The sequence below is a fragment of the Pygoscelis adeliae genome, unplaced genomic scaffold, assembly GCF_000699105.1.
Source record: "Pygoscelis adeliae isolate BGI_AS28 unplaced genomic scaffold, ASM69910v1 Scaffold420, whole genome shotgun sequence".
In the NCBI taxonomy this organism is placed as follows: domain Eukaryota; kingdom Metazoa; phylum Chordata; class Aves; order Sphenisciformes; family Spheniscidae; genus Pygoscelis; species Pygoscelis adeliae.
The window spans coordinates 108,216-125,858 of NW_008823871.1; the positions used below are offsets into that span (position 1 = coordinate 108,216).

Sequence of the window (17,643 nt, forward strand, 5' to 3'; positions counted from 1 at the left end):
GCTGCGAGGGCCCCAGCCTCCCCTCTGTGCCCATCCTTCTCTGATTAATTAGCGAGTTTTATCACACGGGATCATCCCTGATCCTCCCCATCTCTCCCCGTATTTGTTTTCAGCTGTTGCTGGGCAGAAGGCACAGCAGGAAACGTGGGGGATGGACAAGTCATATGTGAAGCAGTCTGTGAGGAACCAGAGAGGTATCGGATTAGGTTTGTTTTCGTTGGCAGTATCAGACCAAGGACCTCTCCTTGATTCCCTGCATCACACTAGTGACCTCCCTGGCCTCCACGTCCATTAGAACAGCCTAAGGAAAGTCCTGGCTGTTGCCTTCTGGAGCTTGCCAATTCTTTATATTATCTATACATTATCTAGCAGTGCACACGCTGTTTATAGTAACCTGCCAGTGCAGCATGAGCTAGTCTTTGTGCCAAACCAACAGGTCAGGACACAGCCCTCCAGAGGAGAAACAGAGCAGCAAATGCCTCTCTATGCTAATGGCAATGATGCAAATTTGCCAGGCCTGCGTTATAAAGCAGCCTTATGAAATAGCATCCATTCCCAGGATCTGTGCAAGGGGCCAGATCTGATCTGGCAGTCTGACCGCGCATCTGTGGTAGAGCAGCTCTGCCGATCTGACAGGTTCCTGCTTCCGTGCCGAGTGGGAGGATGCTCCAGGTTCTGCAGGGTTAGTCAAGGATCTGGTTTTGGGTGCTGCACAGACCTGCTGCGTCTGAGCTCCTGACGGGGAGGCATCTGCAGGTCCGTACCTTGCTTCTGCTGCTGCAGAGGCTTCCCCGCTCGGGGGTCCCCATGGCCAGCCAGCACACGGAGGACTCCATTTTGGAAGCATCTTTGCAGCTTCTTATGAAGCATCGAGCTCCCTGGTTTTCCTGTTCGCACCATGGTACTTTCTGAACTGCCAGAGCTTGTCTGTATCGGTGGCTGTGATGCTGGGAATCTTTGCACGGGGCAGCTATCACTCAGGGGTGGCACGTTAGTACATGATCTGGAAGCTCTTGAAGTGAATGAAAAGGCTCTCATTGAGGTTGGGGGCAGCCAGAGGTATGAATGGTCTGTGGCAGCAGGGAGCTGCTTTACTGACAGCGTGTCGGCAGCTGCTAGTAGGTGTCACGAGGCTGAATTCCTCCTTGGCACACTTAATATTTGCTACTAGCTCTGACCCAAGTGCACACATTCCTGTTTTATTAGCTGAAGACACAACCCACTCTAGAAGAGCAAATAAAAACCTGACCCACCTCCTGGGTTGTGCAAGGACTGAGTACGTCAAGAAACACTGCATGTTTGTGTCCAGTATGCCAGGGAATGTAAGACAGTATGTACAGTAGCATACTGTCTGCTGGGCAGGCACCCAGGGGCCGCTCAGTGGAAGATAATCACGGTATTGAGAAGCTGCAGGGGAAGCTCGTGGGTAGAGGTGTTGCTTTTTTCCTTTACAACCAGAGCTGGAAGAAATATGCCAAATTAATTTTCACCAAACAATCCAAAATGTTGTTTTCTGAACTTCTCATAGCTGGTAATGACATTTTTTGAGTGTCAGAATACATTTAGTAAGATTGGGGAAATCTTGATTTAATTAAACAAACTGATGAATTTGCTTTACTTGAGGACCAAACAACTCGTAATGAAAAGTTTCCCTTTTTTTTGTTGTTATTAATTAACACAGCTTTTGTTCCCATGGTGCTTGGGAATATCCAACAACCCATTTCTATTTAAGAAATGTTCCTCTGAATAAGCTCTGAGCAGTTACTCCATGCAAGGAGAGAACTTGCGCTCAGCAGTCTTGAAGTGACAAAGAAAAAGGGCCTCTGGAGATGCCGAGCAGGCACTGTGGCGTCAGAGGTGGCAGATCCCTCCCTGCAGCCCCCATCACTAACTGCTGTCCCAAAGGCCCTGCGATGCAGAAACGAGGGCTGTCTGTGGCAGGTCAGAGCGGTTGCAAAGCAGCTCTGCGGCCAGGGCTGAGCCCAGCCAACTCGGATTTCCAACCAGCAGCACCCAGAGCAGAGCCAGCTCCTCCCAGTAGCTCCAGTCAGGGCTGAGCTGAGCCTACACATCCCTCATCTTACCCACCACCGGGTTTTGGTCTGCAGGAACCAACAGGAATGCTGGCTTCCTATTTTTCTCCCAGACCTGTTTCCAGTTGGAGTATTAAATGTCCAAGGCTTTGAATAAAAGGGTCACCCACAAGGCAGCGTCAGAGGGGAGCCAGGGTAATCTGAAGGTGGAATCTCAGGTGGGAAAGGGGATGTGAAGAAAGAAGCTGAAATGGCACTGAGGGAGCAGTGGAGGAGGACAAGGGAGTTATTCAAGGCTGGCAGCGGAGGAGATGGGGAATTAATGTCTCAGGCACTGCTCTGACTCAGACCTGTGATCAGCACTGCCCAGGGCTTTCTTGCAGTGGGCTGGGTAAGCAAACAGCAACAGCACGTGGAAAAACTGCATTGCCTTTCACCCCACCTACTGCAGGAGCGCTTTCGCTCCCATTGCACTGGGCAAATGCATCCAGGGACACTTCCTCCTCTGAGCAGCTTTCAGTCTGGCCTGGCAAAGGGCAGGAGCAGGGGAAAGCAATGCCCGAGGTTGAAATGTGTTGGCCATGGTCATGCAGCTGGTTGGAGACAGACAGCTGTGTGTCCATCTGCTCTGTCTGGTGCTTTGGGGGTCTTGGGCAAGCAGAGCAGGCCCTTCAGGGGAGTGGTATGTACAGGAAACACTGGACCTGGGAAATCCCTGTTAGGTCGGTACCGCTGCGGTCAGCACCAGTTCCCTCCGTCACCCTGTCATTTCCCAAACGGGAATCTGCAGGGCAGCCCAAGGGAAGTGGTTCCTCCTCTCTATGGCAAGGAGTCTTGGATCTTTGCTGGATCTCAGGTTTTACTCTCCTGTGGGATGATAGCTTTAAAGGAAACAGCTGTTCAGTCAGTCAGTCAGGTGTGAAGTTGCTTTATCCAGAATTGCAGCCTCACTGCTTTACTGATGGCAACGCAGGCCTGCTTCAGGGCACGGACTGACGTCTCATCTGAGTCAGACGTGCCTGAAACCAAGCACCTGACCTTCCTGCCCAGCTATCGAAACTCAGAAATTGTGTCAGTGAATGCCAGTGCTTTCCATTTTCAGCTTTTGCTGAAAGACACAGAGGATATATCTGCATCTGAGGGACATGACGTGAGCGGCACTGTTCAGGTGCTGCCCAGATCCCCTTGGGTTTAGGCATGTGCATGGTCCTCTCGACCCAGCTGAGCAAGCTCGGTTTCTAGCCACCACTTCTCCCAGGGTTGTATCTTGCAGACAATACCAGTGTGTGTTAAATCCGTGCACAAACCCTCTTCTAGAGGGCTGTGGGGAAGGAACAGCACATCAGTGGTCCCATTGATAACTGTGTAACTGCCACGTGGCCTCCAGCTGAAATAATTAACAAGCTCATGGTTTGGGCAGGCAATAACTAATAGCAAATAATGACCCTTTTGTTGGTCATTGTGCCAAGCCATCAATAGTAAATGCACATTTACAATGCAGCTTTAGGGAAGGCGAGACTGTCTCGAGTCAATGTTTCTGTCTTTCTGCTCTTGGGGCTATTCATGAGTTGGCACAACTCTTGTCTGTGATGGGTATCTCACAGCGGCGACCCCAAGGCCCTGCTTCACGCTGTGCTCACCCAGGGTGTGAGCGAGGCTGCAGGAGAGCCGGCGGCAAGGAATTAAGTCTGGGGACCATGCTGGGGGCTGGCGAGTCTCATCTCAGAGACCTCTCCACATGGCTGGGGGCTGGAGGCCCTGTTGGGAGACAAGGGAGGTCTGTGGAGACCCCCAGGAGTTGGTTCATGACCATTAAACATAATTTACTCCTTTGCCATCGGTGTATTCTGCCTAGCCAGGGTCAGCGTCCTCTGCCGAGCCGCCGCCGGTGGCTCATGGTTGCAGCTGGCACCGGTGGAGTCTCCCTCCCCGCAGCTCCCCAGGCAGATGATACCTGTCCACGGCCACGCCAGACAGGGGGGAATGGCTCTTCTCTTTGTGTTAGTGCCCCGTGTCCTGTTACAGCGCCGAAGCCTTTCTTGGGTTACAGGGGGCATGCAGTGTCAAGTGATCGTGCCTCACAGGCTGCCACTGTTCAGCACCACGTTTCTCCAGCCTCACTCATGCTACAGGCACTTTCTCTTGCTCCAAAATCCCTTTTGCAGCCCTGTACCCTGACAAGTTTTGGTCTTTCCCAGAAATGAGTGTATCAAGGATGGGGTGGGCAGGTTGGAGCCAACTGGCTGGGTCTCACAGGTTTGGATGTGAGACGAATGCTGCTTTCCTGCCAGGCTGGTGTCTCGCACTTCTGCGGTGCACCCCCACATCCCACCCCTCTGCTCTGCGGCCCTGCTGGGGGGCCAGCCTGGTTTCGGATCTGCTGGGCACTTCTGTGCCCCAGCACTTGAAGTGAGAGGCAAAGACACCCAAGGAGTTGGCCAGGGGTGCTGGAAAGTGGCTGAGCACCACAGGGACAGACAGTAGCCAAACAGAAATGGCTGCTCTGAACGCAGCTGCAGAGCCATTTCCTTCCTACAGCCCCATGAGAAATCCACTCTAATCATTAAACTGCCCTCGACTCTATGCAGCTTCTCATGGTTACGCTGCCTAATCCATCACGAGAGACAACGCTGCCTGATCAACCATGAAAGCAGCTTAGATAAACGCCTGCAGAAGTCCACCTGGATGTCGCCACAGAAAGGGGTGGCAGAAGCCTGCTGTGGAGCAGCACTATGCAGAAACACTTCCTTCCAGCCCTTCCCTTGGCTTCTGCCAGAGCCACACTGGTTTTCCCCCCCCCCAGGCTTTCATCTAGGTTCAGAACAGATGCCAGTAAGCAGAGAAGCACCTTAATTTATTTATGGTATGCATTAACATTTATTCAGCTGGTTGCTGTGCATTGAGTAAGGTGGCAACTTGATAGGTGCCAGCCATTCCCCCTGCTGCCAGTGGGGCTGGGGCTTGCTCTGTGCAGGCAGCCACAGACTCTTCCAGAATGTGGAGCTGAACGAATGTCATGCCATTTTGCTAAGGGGGGAGGAAAGGATGAGTATCCTGCCTCCATGACAGCCAGGGAGCTCCACCGAGGACAGCTGAGCACCTAGAAAGTGTATCCAACTCTGATCAGCTCCGGTAGGGATAGAGCTGGGGGAAGATATCTCAGGGCTTTAAGCCAATTTCTTTGCAGAATTCCCTGGTGACTCTGATTATCTCTCTGCATCCCTCTGTGCTCATCACAGTGAAGATGACACGGTGGCGTGCTGCCTACTTGATCATCAAGGCAATTACAGCAGGCCAAGAGTGACACCAGAGCAGCCACCTTCTCCACCCATCACCAGCCGTGAGGCTGTGTCCTGTGTGGACCTACGTGGCCCTGTGAGTTTCACACTATGTCCTTGAATGCGAGCAGATCCCCCACCCCTGTCATCCAGTTGGCTTTGTGCACAGCCTGGAGCTGCTGCTCTACTTCAGCCTCACCACGATGCTTTTAAATATCACTCTCCAGGGTCTCACCTGAGGTGGCTTTAATACTGCCACTAAGTCCCTGTTGATACTGGGAACACCTTGGCCCTCAGATAGCAGTTGCGTCCCTGCAGTTGGCACTCCTGTCATGTTAGGCCAGTAATGAAGGCTCGGCTGGGTTAGCATTTAGAGCCCAAGTACCTGAGCTAATGATTCAGTACATGCCCTCCTTCCTCCTGTATCTGCTTTGTGGTGAAAGGCACTCTATTGTAGAAAAAAAAAACCTTAAGAAAGCTAAAACCAAGGCCTCGTTCACCTAGGAATAATATTTAGACATGTGTGCATTGGAGCATCTGTGTACGTTACTCAGCAAGCTTTAAATGCAGCAGATGTCTGTGTGCTGTGAATCTGGGAGTCGTTGCACTCGTTTCTTTGGAGGCCTGGCAGCGTACACAGGCTGAGGGTCCAGCCTGATTACACTGGAGAAAAATGGAAATATGAAAAGTCTTGTAAGCTCCGAATGTCCCTTAGCGGCATTGTAATCACATAATCAAGGCCAGCTCGGCTTGATGTGATTTGTTTCATTATGAAACATAATTCTCCCTGGAATTTTAGTTCTTGCCTGCCCTCCACCCCCAAATGTGCCAGCTCACAGCAGAAATTAATGTTGGGGGAGGGAGGATCTGGGTGCGAAGGGGACCCAGGTATTTAAATATTGGTTTAACACATACTGAGTGTCCTTTGGTAAAGGCATGCTGAATTAGCGGGGCGGGTTTCAAGTTCTGCCAAGCAAAAACCCTTTGGATGTACTCGTGCAGTGCCGGGCTGAGCCGGCCAACAGACACTGATTTATGCAGTAAATTACCACGGACTTCATACTGCGCTTCAGAGGAGGCAGGTAAATAACGGGCAGCTGATTTACTCCTTTTGAGGATTTAGCCCATGGACTTATGGTCCTCATTTAAGGTTTGCTGGAATTTGGTCACAGAGGTCCCATCCCTGGTGAAATTTGCTTTTGGGGTGTGTCCTTGCAAAAAAATGTAAAAGATGTAACTTGGTGTTGAAAATTACTTATTTGAGAAACTGTGTTTGTTTTAAGGGCAGTTTGTCAGCCTTTCCCTTTGCTAGCTTTTGCGGTAGAGGCATTGCGGGGTGGTCCCTGCTCACCGTGCCAAAGCACCAAGTCAGCCTTGCGCTCCCAATTAGATCCCACCCAGAAACCCTGACAATTCAGAGCCCTGGGCGGCCTCCGCCCGTGGGTGCTAACTGCGCACGTGCCATGTTTCCAACACAGTTGTCAGCTCTTGGTTTCATTTTTACACGTCTCTGTACGGCTGTCTATTTACCTTGCGACTATAATCTTTCTGCCCCGATCAGATCTGCAGGAGCTTTCCATGCACAGCAAAAGAAATGATGCCATTAGAGGTAGGAGGAGCTTGTCTGAACTAGCAGTCCTGTGTGCAAAGTAGAGCAGCACCCAGACATTTCCACGCCGCATCCTCTTGCTTCTTTCTAGGTTTATCATGTGTCCTTTCATCTCCTGACAAGTGACTGACACAGTTCAAACCCCCACTTGGCACCTGTTCATCATGCAGCATCCAGGCCACAAATAGCCCTGGCCAGTAACACCAAAGTCCCATATTTCACTTCTTTGCAGCCAATCGAAGTTAACGATGACTGTTTAACACTTCATCCACTAAGTACAGCCCCTGCCTTCCCACCTGCGACCGCTTTTCCCCAGGGAAGATAGGTCACTTGCGGGGCACTGCTCCAGGCCACTCCACACCGATAAACCTCCAGCCAAAACCGTTCAGCAACCAAAGTCACTTCCCAGGGACAAATAAACCACCCTCACCTTGTAGCTGCAAAGGGAGATTTCTGATCAAATGTAAGCTCTCCAACAAGGGGCTGTTTGTACCCAATGAAAGCATCAACCGGGCAAATTGACAGCTCTTAGGTGGGAGAGTTTGCAGGCTCAGACTCCCCAAAAGCTGCTAGTGGTCCCCCAGACAACCCCCATCTTCTTATCCAGGGAGTGACTGAGGGAGGTGACTTCTCACATGACTTTCTGCTTGTTCTGCCTACCCCACAGGCCAAGTCTTCACCTGGGATATGTTAAGAGAGCTGCTAAGATCAGGAGTAACTGTTATTGATACCTGTTTGCTACAGCTCTTCACCCAGTGACTCGCTGGCTCCTCTGGAGCTGGGGTGGTTTATAAACAAGCTGCATATCAGGCTCTGCACAAGCACCCATCCTACCAATTCCCTCTACTTCCAAAGAGCCAAAGGGCACTGGAGTTTTCACCGTTCACTGAGTAGTTAAAGAGGATAATCATTAACCTGCTGAGGACAGTCTTTCTTTTGTTAGGCCCTTTATCAGGTTAGCTTGCTAACATAACTGGAGAGGATCTGGGTGACGGGTGGGGGTGAGGGGAAGCGATGTTCTGCGTAGCTTGTCCTCACAAAATCACAGCTGTCCCCAGCACGGGAGGCAGTGGCACAGAGGTAAGGCGCATTTTTGCCACCATGTCAGGCCAGCCTGTTGCGTATGGAGGTCTGGATTCACATGGCTTTGATTGAGTCCCAGCCTAAAACTCCCCAACAGCCGTGTCCAGATCTCCAGAGGTGCTTTTGCTGTAGGAAACCTTAGATGTGCTTGTGGGCACGACTTACCATACAGGTCCTTTGCGCTCAGCTTGGAGGCTCCGTCCGCTCTGCCCATGCTGCCACTGTAAAAGAAAGAAGGTACAAATAAACCATCAGCTCCCGGATCTTTTTAACATCTGCTTTCACGCTGCAGCTCACACAATAATCAGCACAGCATCTCTGCAGCTGTCCCGAGAGGGACCAGCCCTGCCCTCATCACGTCCATCAGATGTGGTACGACTTCGAATCACCAGGCAAAGCATTTGCTTGTCTGACCGTACCGGCAGCTCCCTCTGCAACCCTCGCTGCAGGGTGATCCACACTGCAGGCACATGTCACTAAACCCAGCAGCTGGAAACAGGAGGCAGAGGAGCCCATCTAGGCCTGTCCCCACTAGAGTTACCTTCACACGCAGTGTCCCCTGGAAGGACGTTGCTTCTGGAGGGGCTGGACAGCAGCTCCCAGTGTGCGATAAGTGGGTTTGTCACTGGGAACAGCGCAGGTAAACGGAGACCCCTCCATGTGATACCTGGAGTCCCCCTGAACCTCAGGCAGTGTAAGTGCCAAGATTAAGATCCCTTATTAATGGACCCCTTTGAGATGTACTCCTTGAAGGCAGGTGCTCAGATATAGAACATGGCCCATGTAAAAATGTGGAAGGACGTAATTGTGTGTAAACACTTGAGTTTTGGGGTGTCAGGTCTCTAAGCATGGGTTACATCCCCTGTAGGACCACCCTCCCATGCCTGGGTTGTGCGTAGGAGCACGCAGCCAGGAGACAACAGTGTTTTCTCCGGCTCAGGCCTGGCAGGGGAGGATCAAAGCGGGACCTCAGGGTTTCAGGTGCTGTGGTCGGGCTGTCCTGCACGGTGCAGTGAGCCAGTGGATGGCCAGTGGCTACTTTCTGCTCTGTCACCATGTCCCCCTGAGGGCAGGCAGTGGTTCACGGTGCTCATACACCTACACCCTGCTCTCCAGAGACCAGGAGCGTGCAGGAAGGAGGGAGAGAGCTGGTGGCTCTGGCTCCATCAGGAAGCTGCCATGGGCTGCCCGTAGTCCCCAAGCCGCAGGTGGAGAGGCTGCTGGTGTCCCTCTCCTCTCTCTGCACCTAATGTGGCATTACCAAGCCACACCACACAGGGCGCGTGAGCTGTGAGGCAGTGATGCTGGCTATGGCCACAGCCTGTGAGGTGCCCAGGAAGAGTGAAACAAACACCAGGGACCTGGGGGGCAAGTGGGACCGCTAGGAGCATCCCCCTGGGTAGGGGGTAGGAAGGAGTGGTGGTGCCAGCCATGAGATGGAGGAAGCCCACCACGGAGATCCTTACTTTGATGAGCCGGGGTTGCTGCTGAGGGATCCCTTGAGACTCATGTCGCTTCGCAGGACAGGCAACTGCAGCAGAAGCAGAAAAGACAGGGTTAGTGATTAGAAAACACGCTATCAGATGATTTATCCATGTGCGTGCTGCCCTTCCTGCCTCTGATTTGGGGTCTCCAAGCAGCAGCGTGGGCAGATGAGAGCAGTCAGGTGAGCACGATTGGTTTTTCTTGCTGCTCTCTGCCCTGTGGCTCAGACACCTCTCACAGCTCTGACCTGGGCTGAAGATGACACATCCCAGGATGCCTTTCTGAAACCTATTTCCACCTCTCCCCTCTTGCTCGTCCCTTCCAGGCACACCCAACTTTGTGACATTTCAGCATGTCTTTTTCTAGCAGAGCAGCCCTGCCTACAGTTTAGCAGGGACTGATGTGGCCTTTGCCTTTATGGCCTGTCAGAGGCCATTAACAAACATATGGATCCCTGTGGCCATGTGCTCACGACTGTAAGCGTCCTGAGTCATTTTTCATGCCTGTGGTGTCATTATCTTTTGTTATGTGGCAATTTCAAGCTCTATACCAGCTGTTACCCTTACCAGGGTATTGCCCACGTAGAGAAAAGTGAGATAATTGTGAATGCTGCTCCACTGGCAGCATAAGGATGGAGAAGAATTTACAGCAATGGCTGAGTGCTTGGTGAGAGGCAGACAGGCTCAGTTCACAGATTTTTTTCCTCCTTTTTCAGATGAGAATTTTAAATAATGTGAGAGAAGATGTGAGAGAGATCCAGGCACTGCTCTGAGAGCAGGACTGCAAGGGGAAAAAAAAAAAAGAAGGGAAGACAAAGTATGATAAAACCTCAGGGGATGCTTTGTATTGGCATCCAAGATATTCACCTCTGCTCGAGTGCATGAGTTGAAGGAAAGCCAAAACAAAGTCTTCAAGTTTTTTTATTCACTTTTGAAAAGCTCAGGGGGCATCTGCCTGTGGGCTGGGCACTCAGCGCCTCTTTTTTGCTTCTCCTGGGTCGGACCCCGCTCACCTCATTACAAGGTTGTCCGAATTCAAAGGTATGGCTTTAAAATACTCATCGTTGGCCTGAAGAAAGAAATTAATCAGTGTCTTCAGTGGGATTTCCTGCAAGGGGATCTTTGAACGTACTTAGTGTGTGCCGTGGGGCTGCCGTGACAGCCATCCCTGGCAGACAGCAGAGCTGCCTCGCAAAGGTTTTTCTTAATTGAGCTTAGGCTAAATTATGTGTAATCCCTGGGGAATACTTTGGAGTCATCCCTGGCACCTGGGATTTCCCCTCTGGAGGCTGACTATCTCTGCTGCAGGGCTTGTTGTATCATCAGCAGAGCTGCCCCAGATTCCTTACATCCATTTTTTATTCCTCGTGTTGGAAACAGTTGTGCTATTTTGCTCCGTGTGTTTCACCCTGAGGTGAGAGCGGATACAGTTTTCTCACTGATCTTAACAAAACTGCACGCCTGTCAGAGGGATTTATTTTGTGGAGATCCAGCTCTCCAGGCGAAGCACACGGCTTGTGTGCGTGCTGCACAGTGGCGCACACCGCTAGCACCATTGCACAGCCACACACACGCACGTCTACACACAGACTGTATGGAGGATCCCAGCATGTTTTGGGCTCAGCCTTACGGCTTTCAGCCTGCTTTGTGTCACAGTAATACTCCTCAGCATGGAGACACTGTTAGAAATTACTTTGAAGTGCATTTTGTAGCTAGTATATTAAATTCTCCCTTTCTCGGCTCTCTTGTGCCGAAACTGTAGCCATACTACAGTCCATGCACACACACATACATGCAGATACAAATTCATACACATGTTAGAATAGAAACTTGGTGTTCTGCCAACCCCTCTGAGTGTAATAAAACCCGTCCCTGTGCCCAAGCTTGGGTACCTGTGAATTTTTCCTCTGTTAATAGCTGTCTGCTGGTTTCCTTTTACAGTCTTCAGACTGTTCTTATCTCCCAGATCTCTGTGTGCATTAGCATAAGATAACTAGAAAAGGGAACGTGCTCTAATAAACCCAGCCCTGGTCTGTTTACTTTACACTATCTGATCACTTTAGTCCCATAGCTGATGATCATAGCTGGGAATGTTTCTGCATATTAATGTAATATTTCTGGCTCCCTTTCACTTACTGCCCCAGGGCTGTGTCCTTAATGGGCTGAAATCCAGGTTACTCCAGCGGGTAAGTGGCGCCAAGTTTGGCCCGTGGAGTTCAGAGCTTGCTCCCAGGCCCCAGCCGTGAAATAGCAGGAGGAACCAGGGATGCAGCCAAGGCCACCCTAGTTTTTGTTTCTCCTTCACAAGCTCTGTCCAAAAGACAAACTCTGGGGGATCTACTCCTGCTTTTAGAGGAACCCATCTGGTCAAACCCTGTGTGGCTGCCAGAAGCGCAGACCCCATGGCAATGGCAGAGGTCGCTGCTCAGCTTCGTGGGTGAAGTGGGACCAGCCATAAAATGAGCCAATTCTTTATCTCATGGTAGTTAATGAGAAAGTACTGACGGGATAAGCTGGGCTCCCTAGAGCAAGGCAAGATAAGCTACCATGTACCTCGGCTAGTGGAAACGCCACTGGACCCTGCAGCTGTCAGAATGGGTTGCCAGTGTGCTGCTTGAAATGTGCAGTGGGAACACCCACCACCCACGAAACAGCAGAAAGGTTTTGTGCTGCTTGCAGTCCCATCTGTACCCTGACGCTCCAAAAGTCTTCCCCCTGGCCAAGCAGAAGCTGTAATGCATTAGCACCGCTGACATTTCAGCGAGGGGCTGGTTATAAATTGCTCCTTCTGACATGTCCGATCGAGTGATCCCTGGTCTGTCTCGGCATTTGTAACGCAGTAAACCCCAGTGTCCCCCCTCCCTTCGCCCAGCGCCATTGGAAGGTTGTCCTCCCTTCCAGGGTGCCTGCGTCTGAAAGAAACTGGAAGCAATGCGCGCGCCTGCCAAGTCAGCAGGTCCTTACCCTGCTGGGCTCCCTTCTTTTTATTTATTCATGCTATTTTCATTATTTAACCTTTGCCTAGCTCTTACCACTGCATTAAGGGCCATGTCTGTGTTCAGACATGTGTTAATCGAAATGAGGGTGTGGTGTGATGCTGGCCAAGTTAAACCAGGACAGAGCCTTGCGCCAGAGCTTTTAATTCAGTTTAAATTGCCTGATATTAATTGAATCCTAGCTGGCAAACTGGGAGGGGGGAGGCACGTTTCTGAGGGGTTGGAGACTTTATAATGATTTTGCTAAATCAAGAGACAACTGGACTTGAATAAGGTGAAGAAAGGGCTGAGAGTACTTCACCTCTAAATGTGGACGGAGGCAAAGATAAGATGCAAGAGACGAGATGGGGTTATGGCCGAGCGGCTGGCTTTCCCCAGGTTCCCCCCTCCCCGTGGGGGCATCCCCAAGAGCTCTGACAGTCTGCAACCTCTGACACACGAGTTGTCTTCTCCCCGCTGTCATTTCAGCTGTGGCTTATGCTTCCCTGATTAGAGGGTTCCTGATCTCCCTCTTATCTCCCTGCAGGGTGCGGCTGCTTTCTCCTCCTTCCCCAGCGGGGTGAGCATGCATAGGAAGGGATGCCAGAAGCAAATTTAGCCATGCGGTGTGTGGCTGTGCAGGGGTTGCCTTTGACTCAGCCTTATCAAATCCAGTTTTGAGACGATCACCTGCTATTTTGATGGTGCAGGGCCGTGTTTCTCTGTGGGTCACCAAGCAAGCCAGCTAAGCCTTGCATGTGTGTTTAATGGGATGGGGGCTCCCCCAGCTAAGCCAGGCTCAAATTCTGGCCGTGGGGACAGACAGCAGAACTATGCTTCTGCTGGGGGGACTTAACAAGGGAAGCTTAACTGCTTGGCTAAAGCCGGCACCGTGACCCATCCCAGGCCAGGAGATCTCATGTGCTGAAACAGAGGGCCTTAGGGAGGCCAGCAGAAGTCAATGCTAAAGGACATCGAGGTGGGTGAAGTCATATTGTACTCTAAAGCAAAGGAAATCTCACTCCCTGACTTTCCGGACAGTCTTATCCTTGGAGGTCAAATATCCTCCCGAAGACACACAGAGTCATGATAGGAGCCTGGCATTGTTGTCTGTGCTACATTTCTGTACTTTTAGAGCAAATGGAAGCGGGCCATACATTGTTTTGACTTTCTTTGAGTCTCTTTGAAGGGGGAACTGCAATATTGCAAGGGTGGAGAAGCTCTATGGGAAGGGAGAGAATAATAACTCTCTTCTCTGTGGGCCGATCACTACTATTGTCGTATATTATTTTTATTAGGAATACTTCTCCCTTGTCTGCTGTAGTCATACTTTTTTGTTCTTACAGCAAATGGAAAGGGATTGTGAAAACTTCTGGAATTTGGGTGAAGATTGGACAACTTGAAAATGTGAAATACTAGTGTCTTTTTTAGGGTGGTTATTATTATTGTTATTATAATCACTGTTAATAACAATAGCAGCATCTAGTGTTTGTGAGTGTTTTTCATCATGGGTCTAAGAGCACCTTTAAGAGTGCGATCAGGTAGAGCGAGCTGGAGAAAGTTTGTTGGTATCAGAGGCCGTTAGAATATATGATTGTAGTGGCAGAGAAATGCTGGGCAAAACGCAACGGCTTTTGCTGGAACAGTAGAAAAATATGGCAAAACCCCCAAAACCTTAAAAACTGGCAAGCTACCTAGGAGTAACAGTAAGTTTTTTCCTAGCATGCTCTGACCCATTTCTAACAGACCTTGTCTTTGTTTCCATCAGTCATCCCATTGAAATCTGCCCAGTGTGACAGGACTTCTGAAATGCCCACAAGCTAGCATTGAAACATGTTTTCCTACCTGGAGCCATGGTACTGATGCTGATGGTTTAACCAAAGTGTCACAAAAAGGGGTCAAATAAGGTTTGATGTCTGTAGCCTACAGTGTTTCTTGACCAGGTTGGACCACCTGGGGTGATGCCAACATGCAAAGTGGTCCCTTATGCCCCGTCAAGTCAACCCAAAGGCGGTGGTGGGGAGCGGCTTCATTCTGCAGCGCATGTGAAGTGCTGGAGGACGTGGCGAGGGAAGTCTCTGCACCAGGTAGATTATGGGGCTTAAGCACTGGTGAAATATATGTGAGGGAAACGCTGCCCAGGGGTCCTGCCTGATATGTATGAGGGTGCTGCTGTCTGTGCGTGTAGCCTGTGCCAACCGGATGGATCAGGCAGAAATGCTAGATTAGCAAAAGCCTCGGCAAGTAACATAAAGCGTCAGTTAGAAACATTAGCTGGCGACCACATGATGTTATCTTTTAAACTTCCCAGGACAACAAAGCGCCGTCTGTTAGGGTTGCTGAGTGTTTTCAGAAGGGAATGTCACACTGGCAAAAGCTGTTTGATGGACTGTCCTGCCAAGCTAAGTCTGCTTGTACCCACACAAGAGCAAAGGGAGGACAGGCACCATGATATGTGTCCTGCACTGTCCATGCTCCAGACGGCCCCCCCAGCCCCTGAGAGTATCCTGCCGACTCCCATGACCTGTCCTGCCCACTGTGATCGTATTGAAGGTCCTGGCAGATAGGCAAGGCTACAATCCCACATCAATCCACTAATAAAACAGCTTTCAGGTGTTCGTGAGGCACTGGGATCTGCGTGCTCAGTGCTCTTCATATGGCGCCAAGAGATCTAAATTCACATGATCTGGTTTAGATCTCTAAAAGTGCTTGTGAGATGGACCTTGGGAGCCTCCAGCAGACCTGAGAACTTAACCTGGGTCTCTTGTGTCCTGGTCCAGCCTCCTAATGATGAAACCACCCTTCTCCTGCTTCCAGTTGCTTTTCTGAACCTGCCAGTAAGGATGCCTGTCAGGGCTCACCAAAAGAAATTCAGACCTGCTCGGTAGGGTCTCTACCAATCTTTATGATTTTCTCGTCAAGAAAATCATCTTTGGGTTAGTCAGAAAGCATCAGGGGAAACCCAAACCCAGAGCAAAGAGGCTGACAGCCAAACAAATGAACATGTTGTTGTTGTTGTTGTTGCTGCTCCTTTGTAAAAGCAAGCAAGCAAGGATCTTGTCCCATCTGAAATTTCCAAACCCTGTCTTTGCAAATCACGCCTTGCAAATCATGGTGGTTCAGTGGGACCAAGTCGGAGCTTCACGACTCTTTTAACCTGTTGCTGGTGATTCCCGCTTTGAAAAGGGGAACACATCCAACCGGTATTTCTCAGAGAGTCTGGTGACCCTAGGAGTCCCCTTTCTTATCTGCATTGTTTGAGATGTCTTTACAGTGCCCTGACTTTTGGAAAGTGGTGAGTCCTGTTGTTCTTTCCTTCCTCCCTCCCACCCATGCACCCTTTCAAGTTATCTTTACAGTGACAGAGCCACTTGAGATTACAGGTCACTTTGGGAAGACGCTAGCCCCTATGGACGAGGTGAGTGTGAATGCGTGTGTAGTTTCAGGGTGTGCATGGCACATACCATGTTACAGTAGTTAGAATCACAGGTGGTGCGTACAACGTGCTAGGTGTCTGGAAGAAACACACCGTGCTCTATACATGGGATTTTTCACATTGTGGAGATTCTCCAGAAGACAAGCACCTGGATAAATATAACCCAGCCCAACAGGTCAGCGTAGGTCCAAGCAGAGAACCAAGCGTTCTTCAGCCTCCATGGGAGAAGCGGCAGCAGCCTATTTAGACTGAGGCAAGTCAGATCTACAGCCACCCCTCTACCAGCTTTGATGGACCCTGATTGCTACTTTTTGTTTAAGAGTCCCTCCCTTCTTATGTGCTGTGCCCTTCCATGCTGTGTCCTGCAGAGCACCAGGGTAAGATTTATACCCATTGCTGAGGATCAGACCCAAGTAGGCTGTGCCTTGTTCACTCACCTCCTCAGAAACAGTAATTTGTGCTTAAAAAGTATTTCCTGGGAAAATGTTTAGGCAGGTTTCCCAGCCTCAAGAGGGGAACACCCACACGCTTCTCTGGCAGCTGGGCTTGGCATGAGTGGTCCCTGGGAGACCACACAGCCCTGCTAGATTGCCCTAGAGATTTGGAGGCAATGCATCTGCTGGCTTTACTATTGATCCCCCAAGGGGCTGAAGTGGAAGCTTGGGAGTTAATGCTCAGAAACACAAACCAATACCACGGAGCAAAAGTGCCAATATTTACAAATTCCTGATGCGAGATTCACAAACTGCCTAGAGAGAGCATAGGAAGTTACCTGCTGTGTGCCCCCAAACACATGCATACACACACACTTGTGCGGGGCTCTTTCCAGTCCGTAGGTGATATGCAAACAGACCTTAATTTAGGTCCAGGTCAGGAGTCCAGGCAGTGCTGGAGGCTCTCAGTGCCCACAGAGGTCGGTGGGGGAGAGGAGGGCTCTGCAGGCTAGCTGAAGCAAACTAGGAGCTTTTACATTCCTGCCGGAAGGTAAAACCTTCCTTCAAGAAACACAACCAAAAGTAAGTCTAGACAGTGCCTTGCTCTATAAGTACCCAGGGAAAATGCACGAAGAGCCACAATCTCCATGATCTTGGGGAAAAAACTGGAAGCTGTCTCCACTACTCTCTAAAAGGCATGTTTGCAGAGTCCCCGTGCTGAGTCACAGCTCCTGAATTTACACTTTTCCTCTCTGTTGGAGGAATCCGGCAGGAGCCGGGTTGAGGAAAAGACACAGAGCAGGTTGGGGCTTGCTGTGTGCCTGCTGAGCCCGTCTCTTGCCAGGGGTACCAAGCTGAGCATTATCTACGCTTGGGCTGCAGTTTAGCAAGCTTGAGAACCAGGCCCAGAAATAGCATGCCAAATATTAATAGAAGTTTTTGGAAAGATGGAAGGAGACAGATGAGCACACCTTGTATAAAAGCTCATTAAATGGTTTAAACTAAAAGACCCCAGTTCAAAACTTCCTGAATGGGAGAAAGTGTAATGTGAGTCACTTGCATTCCCCAGGAAGAAAAAACAATGTGACGTGTTCCCTAGGCTTTCCGGGAAGAGAGTTGTGGGGAATTTTGTAGCTTTTTCCTGTGTCCTGTTTTTATTTGTGCCCACGCCTTCTGTGAGCAAAGCCTGTCCCCTTGCTCTGTGACTGGCAGCACCCAGCTCCTGGTAGACGGGAGCCATGGGAGGCTGGTGCTGGCCATGGGACTGTCTGGGCAGGACGCAAGGGGAAGGCTGGAGGCTCCAGCCATCAT

At 50.5% G+C, this 17,643-nt stretch overlaps 1 protein-coding gene across 1 annotated transcript in view; it reads right to left on the minus strand.

Moving 5' to 3' along the window:
- Positions 1–17,643, minus strand: part of EPS8L2 (EPS8-like 2) — a 69,366-nt gene that overhangs the window by 35,978 nt on the left and 15,745 nt on the right. Inside the window, exons 2-3 of the mRNA XM_009333781.1 lie at positions 9,470–9,534; positions 8,169–8,224 (exon numbers count right to left, since the gene is read on the minus strand). Of these exons, the coding sequence (XP_009332056.1) occupies positions 8,169–8,224; positions 9,470–9,534 (121 nt within the window). The remainder of the gene's footprint in view (positions 1–8,168; positions 8,225–9,469; positions 9,535–17,643) is intronic.